At 42.1% G+C, this 7,500-nt stretch overlaps 1 protein-coding gene across 1 annotated transcript in view; it reads left to right on the top strand.

Annotated features, from left to right (window-relative positions):
• The first annotated feature begins 6,034 nt into the window (after positions 1 to 6,034).
• Positions 6,035 to 7,500, top strand: part of BSX (brain specific homeobox) — a 3,894-nt gene continuing 2,428 nt past the window's right edge. The window contains exon 1 of the mRNA XM_006925254.1: positions 6,035 to 6,296. Within this exon, the coding sequence (XP_006925316.1) occupies positions 6,035 to 6,296 (262 nt within the window). The remainder of the gene's footprint in view (positions 6,297 to 7,500) is intronic.

The raw sequence follows: 7,500 nt of genomic DNA, 5'->3' as shown, positions 1-7,500 counted from the left end.
GCAATTAATGCTGTGAGTTTCTTATATATCTTTCCAGAGGTATATAGAGCGTATAATCAAATGTGTATAGCTTTCGCCTTCTCTCCCCACTTAAAACAAATGCTAGCATTCTTTACTTGGATTTTTTCACTTAACAATACATCTTAGACCTTCTTTCATTCTGAGTTTGTATAATTTAGCTATGATGTGCAAATCATATCTGTTGGATAAATTTCAAGGTGCATTTGTAATTTTGATATACATTACCAAATTGTTTTTCATAGAGATTGTATGAATTTGCATTCTTTGCATCAATGTATGAGAGTGATTCTTCTCCCCACACCATTGCCAATAGAGTGGATAATTAGATTAAAAAAATTTTAATTCAGTAGTTAATGACATGGTCTCAGTGTAGTTAAACTCTTATTAGTCTTATTTTTAGTATCATTATTAGCATTTTAAAATGCTTATCAGCCACTTTTATTTTCTTTTTTGCAAACTACTTTTTTCTATGCTTTGCCCATATTTAAATTGTGCTCTCGCTCTTTTTCCTTATTGATTTGTAGGAACTTTTAGCATATAACAAATGATCCCTGTGTCTGGGATATGAGTTGCAAATACTTTCTCCCAGTTTATGTCTTTTTCTTTGCTTAAGATAATATATGCCATAAAGTATTTTTAAAAATTAATATAGTTAATTTTATCAGTGTTTTCTTCTATGGCTTCCAGGTTTTTATATTATACACAGAATGACTTTTTCTATTCTAAGTTTATTTAAGAAAATTTCTCCAATATTTTTCTTCTGCTTCCTTTTAAGATTATCTACCATCTAGGTCATTGTAGGACAAATTCAATATTATCCTCTCATAGTGACAACATTTGTACCTTACAGTTTTTGGTCTACTAACTTGATTGCATTTTCAATGAGAGTTAGAAGAATAAAAATCAATTTGGCTTCATGAACAGTATTTTCAAACAAAATATAAATAATCCAGCATTTTAAAATAATATAAAAAATTTAGTTCCATGCACAACGTTCTTTTGGGAAATGTCTACGAGCTCATCTCTATGACTAATAATAGAGTTTGAAAGGGTCTTAGAATCTCTAACATCAGAAATTCACAGTATATAGTGGTAGCAATTCATATTTCTTTATGTTCAAAACTGTGTATATTAGTTTGGTATTACCATTTGAAGTACATTGTGTCATTAGGTGCTAAATTTTAACTCTGATAATAGAATTTGGGTGGTTTGGAATGGAAGAAAATAATATTTAAAAGGCATTTATGTTAGCTTATTGGTTTTTTTTTTGTTGTTTTTTTTTTTTTCTTGGTACTATGTTTGGCTACTCTTTTGGGACTTGATGAGGAAAATGGTGGAATCCTAATAAGAAACTAATATAAAGATCAGTGTCTTCCACTATATGCCTCTTAGAGGATTAAGGAATGATATATATCTTCTTAAATTTCAAATCTTTAATTCTCTTAAGGTCTTTCTTTCTATCACAAACTTTATGAAGTATGTTTTGAAATGAGATGCCAAAGGCAGCCTAGACAACTTTAAAAGAGAAATGAAATAAAAGTTTTTGACCCTAAAACTGGCTCAGTCTTGAATGAGCAAACTAAATATATTTAGTCCTCCTTACATTAGTAATCCTGTGATTTAAATATTCTATCCTTGAATGTGTTCTTGTGTAAGTTCACATCCTAATTTCCAGTGTAAAAGCATTATTTGAAGATGCATTTGCAGGAAGCATTCAGTGACTCCAGTTCTTTCTCTAGACATGTCATCTACTTTGGTAGTGCTTAAAGTAAAGTACTCAGATAGAAGGTAAGTTGAAACAGACAACAAGCAATATAATACAAAATGTTACGAGTAAAGTGTGTCACGCAGATCCTTCTAAAATACATTTCTCCCTTTATTTTTAAGGCCACGGTATAGGCAACTTGGCTAATGGAACCAGTCTTTTCCTTTGATCATCAGTAAGGTTATCTTTTTGGGAAACTAAGTCCCAGCTCAGATGACAGTTTTAGATGAGGCTGACATGAAAGAGAGCAGTACCATTTAATCATTTACTCTCTGAAAAACATGTCTTTTCTCTCTTTAAATTAATAATTCTTTAGCTGAAACCATAAGCAAGAGCTCTATCATGTCTTGCAGGCAGAGAAGGGAGGATTCATTTGATCTTTATTTTTTTTTTACTCAGGGAGTAAGCAGGATCAGGTTTTATGTGTCAGCTATACCTTGTTGGCTCTGAGTGACAGATTTTAGTCATATGAGAATCAAAAATAAATGTGATGTGAGTGCATTTACTTGATCTAAGGCTTGGGAAGATGTGTAGTGAGTAACCTGGCATATAGTAGATGCTCGATAAATGCTCACAATAATTGAATATAATGAACAAATGAAGGGCAAGCAGGCATTGGGAATGTGCTAGGCTGGCTGCAACAACTGCTTTCTATTTTCTCTCAGTGTGTTCACCTACATTGGAGAGGGATAAAATGGATTATGACAGTTAACTAGCTCTGTGCTATCCAATAGGTAACCACTAGCCATATGTGGCTATTGAACACTTGAAATTTGAACTGAGATGTGTAGTAAATGTATAATACACACTGGATTTCTGATATTTAGTATTAGAAAAGAAATGCGCAAAAATTTCATTAATAATATTTATGTTGATTGCATGTTGAATAATATTTTTTATATATTTGGGCTAAATAAAATATATTAATATTTCACCTGTTTCATCTTACTTTTTAAATGAGACTAGTAGAAAATTTTAAATTACCTATGTGGCTTCCATTATATTTTTATTAGACAACACTGGTCTAGACCTTAGAGATAATCCAGGCAATGGAATATTTCTCCTTTTAAGGGGCAAATTGTTCATAAGCTATCTAAAAATATAACATTTACCCCTTCCCCAGCTGGCCCTGAGGAGGGTGGGGCTCTGGAACGCCTCTTTGTCCTACTATTGGATAAACCAGAACTGAATATCAAGAGGGGCCTGGATACCTTGGGGTCCTCCTTCACCCACTGCAGAAGTAGGATGGGCTCAGGGTCTGAGCGCTGATGGGAAGGTGGGAGCTGGATTCTGTTAACCCTAGCTTTTTCCCCATGGTTCTGCTTAGTAGCTGCACCACCGTAGAGAAACTTCTTAGCTTTCTTGACCTCGCGATTTCTCCAAGGGTCTGAGCCATAACTTTAAGAGGAATGTGGGGCCAGGACCCATAGGAAGTTTTCCAGGACAAAAGGCGCCTGCACAGCCTGCCCATTCGCGTGCTGGGCTCAGGCCCTACAGCCCCCATGGCAGGCCCCAGCTGTGATTTTCTGAGCTTTCTGGGAGAAGGCATTCTCCCTCATGGAAAAGAGTGGCAATGGCAGTGACCTAGGAATCCCTGTCTCCGCCTCCACTTCCGATCCCCTGTTTCTGCCTCCTCGCGCTCAGGGGTCTGCTCTGGTGCTAGTGACTGTTTACTCTCTCAGGCACGGAGCTTTGATTCCCCCAGTGCTGAAGTGGAGAGAGGAAGGGGAAAGAAAACTTCTGCGGTCCTCGAGGTCCTGTCCCTTTCCATAGCTATCAACTTTCCTCTATCTCTCACTTCTTAGGTTCCTACTGGGGCAGAGACAAAGCCTGGATAGCTGCATTTCTGGGTGAACAGCCTTCAAGTCGCCCATGGCAGGGCTGGGCTCTCGGAAAGGCGAGTCCTGTTGTGACCTGAACTCAGAAGGGGAGTGTGAGAGGTTGGACACCCCCTCCCCGCCCCGCCCCGCTTCCCTGCATCTTGGCCAGGGAACAGGGCCGAGGGAAATAGCCACAGATTTGGGGGAGACCAGGGAACTGAGTCCAGGGTCTATGAAATCAGCGGGAGGGTAAGAGCCTAGCAGGCAGTCCACCCTTTCCGCTCTTTCCTGGGATCCCGCGAACATTCCGAGAGATGCGCAAGGCTAAATTCTGAGAAAGGGTTTGCAATGCCTTAGCTCAAAGGTAACTATCAGCTTTTATTGCCCCTGCTCCCAAAGAGACATTTAATAATTGCAATTTCTGAGGCAGAAGTTAGTCTCCGCCCCAGAGTGAAGCTGAAATCCCATTCCCATGGCTGAGTGCAAATGTGCTCTCCGTCTGTGTAGGGTGAAGAGCAGGATGCACGCAGGCATAGGAAGGCTCTTTATTGAGGCCAATATCTGGTTGTAAATCCGCCACGCCCTCCATAGCTGCTTAGCCTTTAGGAGACAGGATGACTTGGTTTACACTCGCGGCATACCACGGGCTCTCACTAGGGATGGATGAGGGAGGATGTGGATGTCTGTACAGTGGACTGTCATCCCCAAGGCCTCTTCATGAGTCTCCTCTGTCTCTCTGTAGCCTTGCAGAATGTGACTGGACTGGACCAGGGCTAAGGACTAAGGAACAATTCCTGGAAATCTACTGTTTTCTCTCTCCGTGGCTGTCTGCTCTCAGTTTTTAGTTCTTACTGTTATAAACGTAAAATAAAAATCACATTTCAGACACCAGTACAAAGCATTCTGACTTCATTTAGATGCCTACTTGCCAAGATCTTATTTTAAAGTTATTTTCCCCTGTTTTCCTCCTTCCACTCACTCTCTTTATCTGTTTACCATTTTTACCAGGTCATCCGTATGGAATATGGTGTTTCCACTTCCTGCAGCACTGTAGTTTGGGGCCTAATTGATTCTGGTAATTAATTTGTTCTACCTGCTAGATCGGATTAAAATTCTACCCTTGCGCCCAAGGATTAGCACTTGGCATTCTAACACCTCCTCTAATTATCTAATAGCATGGGTTGTGAGGACTCAGTTTCTATTAAAACACTTTTACTATTAGCAATAGTGATTGGAATTGTGATGATGACTAGATTTCAACAAATTAGAGCTTAAAAATGGGGCGATGGAAGAGAAGTGGCTTTTTTAAATTTCCCTGAGTTTAACATCAATAATTAGACCAATTTTTGGAGATGCGAGCTGAAATTACCCCTGCTGTTCTGTAGATGATCACCTTAATTTTAGCAAATTGACTCAAGGGAAATAAATGTGACAGATTAGAAAAAGACAAACAGGAAAAAAAAAAAAGATCGAGAGGGAGGAAAATGAAAAGAAAGGCTGGGACAGAGAATGGGAGACAAAACCTAGTACAATTATTATTATTATTATTATTATTATTTCGGAGGAGGGATGAGGTTTGAAAGGGGAAATATAGCAGAAAAGTAAGTTGTGTGAGTGGAATGAGGAGGTAATGGAAATTTGAGAGGAGGTGGAGGCTGGCATTTAGAGGTAGCCCTGGACATATTTACATAGACCATATTACTTGACTAATGCAGTTACAACTTCCCTCACACCACCCTCTGTAACTGAGGTAAAGAATGTTATAATCATCATTATTTTATTTATTTACCTCAACAATCTAGTCACCCTCAGCCGTCAACTTAAGTGGGTTTGGCAGATATGGACTCTCTCCTCACTCCTTCCTTTATTCTTTTGCTATAATTTCTCTAAAGTTTGAAAACCTAGGCCCAAATGCCAAAATAAGTGCCTCACCCCTATTGCTTGGGACCCTTTAATGCCTCTGCTCTCCAGAGACTTTTTTTTTTTTTAAAGCTTTCTTTAAAAACGACTGGGAGCAAAGCAGATCCTGAAGTGGCAGGGTAGAAATTAAAGTGGAGGAACCTGGTAAGAACAAGAACCCGATCCACTTCACTTCCCTGAGTTTGTCCAGTCGTGTTCAGCACCGAGGACAGCTCCCCCGCCCCGCCCCGAGCCCACTGCACCCTCCCCTCAGCCGCTGGCAGCCTTGCCATTGGCTCTTTCGGCTCCCCTCTCCAAGCTGCCAATTCTCCTACACTTAGACCTAAACCTACCTAGAAGCTTATCTTCTCGCCTCTCCAGCACCCAGGGTAGCCCAGGCCGGGGAGACAGCCGCGGGGATCCGAGCCTCGCAGGGTGGTGTTTAGTTTTCGACCAGGCTCGCTGAGACGCTGCCTGCTTCCTACTCTTCGTCCCGGGCCCTCGCCCTGTGGCAGGAGCTCAGCTCAAGATGAATCTCAACTTCACCTCTCCTCTACACCCTTCGTCTTCTCAGAGGCCCACGTCCTTCTTCATCGAGGACATCCTACTGCACAAGCCCAAGCCGCTAAGAGAGGTGGCCCCCGACCATTTCGCCAGCTCTTTGGCCTCCCGGGTGCCTCTGCTAGACTATGGCTATCCCCTTATGCCCACACCCACCCTCCTGGCTCCTCACCCCCATCACCCTCTGCATAAGGGAGACCACCACCACCCTTATTTCCTCACCACCTCGGGTAAGTAACAGGGGCCTCATGGTATGGGGACTGAAAGAGTTGGTCTTCCAGCGCAGACCCTAAGCCTGTGATGGAGCCTAGGAAAGACCAAAGCTGGCTCTAAGTAACAGTGGGAGGTTTGGGTATGGCTGAAAACAAACAGAGCTCCCTTGAGGCATACCAACCTATGGGGATATCTTGTGGTCATTCTACACTCTTTACAATGGAGAAAACGTGCCTAGCCAAGTGGCTGGAGATTTTGACGATATTCTCGGTGGCCAGTGCTGTCTCCTGTCTCATGGTCTTCCTGGACACTTTGGTCCAGCTCTCAGTCCCAGTTCTCTTTTTCTCCCTGCTCTGAGGGAAACCCTTGACCATTTCACCCCATAAAACAGAACTCAACTTTGTAGGTCAGAAGCTCAACAAACTCCAGTGGGGCCAGCTCTCTTCTCCCAGCGCTGAGCATTGGCCACCCATATTGTGGGGACTTAGATGTGAAGGACGGTTTGGGATATTCTGAAGACTGAGGGTTTGGGCTGACCCAAGTAAGGGAAAAAAGGTAAGAAAAAAAAAAAAAAAAAAGACGGAGGGTCCGTTCCTGTTTAACCCTCTTTACTCTCATAGTCTTGCCTCAAATTTGACTCACAATCTTGGGCTTAGCTGCCCTCTCTGCCCCAGTTGGTGGCTGTGCTGAAACCCGGCAGCAAAAGTATTTGATTTGATTTGATGAAAAGCATAGTAAGGAGTGGGGACTAGCAAAGTCTAGTTAGGACAGGCAGATGTGGGAAAGTCACATATTTTTTCTGCCTCTCTCTGTAAGGCATTTTCATTCCAGCCAGAATAGAATAAATCGATGAGTCCAGGTGCAGAGCACCGCGGGAAAAACAGCCATAGTCCCCGCGGGGGCTGTGGAAAAACATGAGACAGTTTGTGAAATGTGGGCGCTGGAATCTACAACAAAAACAGTGTTTATGAAGCAAGAAAACCCAGATGCTGGGGCAACTGAGTTGGAAGGGGAATTATAAAGCCTACGCGAAGTCCGAATCTCGGCCTTGGCTTCAGCACCCATGTTTTCCCCCAAGTAGCTGTGGCCAAAGCCCGGATACCTGGACTGCATGCTCTCTTTTTGTTTTCCTGGGATTTGCCGATATTGATGTCTGTGGCAGTTTGCCTGCACGGTGCCTCTCCCATACAATAAAGCCTGCGAGGGTAAGAAAAGACCACA

The sequence above is a fragment of the Pteropus alecto genome, unplaced genomic scaffold (assembly GCF_000325575.1).
Source record: "Pteropus alecto unplaced genomic scaffold, ASM32557v1 scaffold479, whole genome shotgun sequence".
NCBI classification, from domain to species: domain Eukaryota; kingdom Metazoa; phylum Chordata; class Mammalia; order Chiroptera; family Pteropodidae; genus Pteropus; species Pteropus alecto.
Note: the sequence above shows the minus strand (reverse complement) of the source record. Positions and strands in the feature narration are given on the sequence as shown.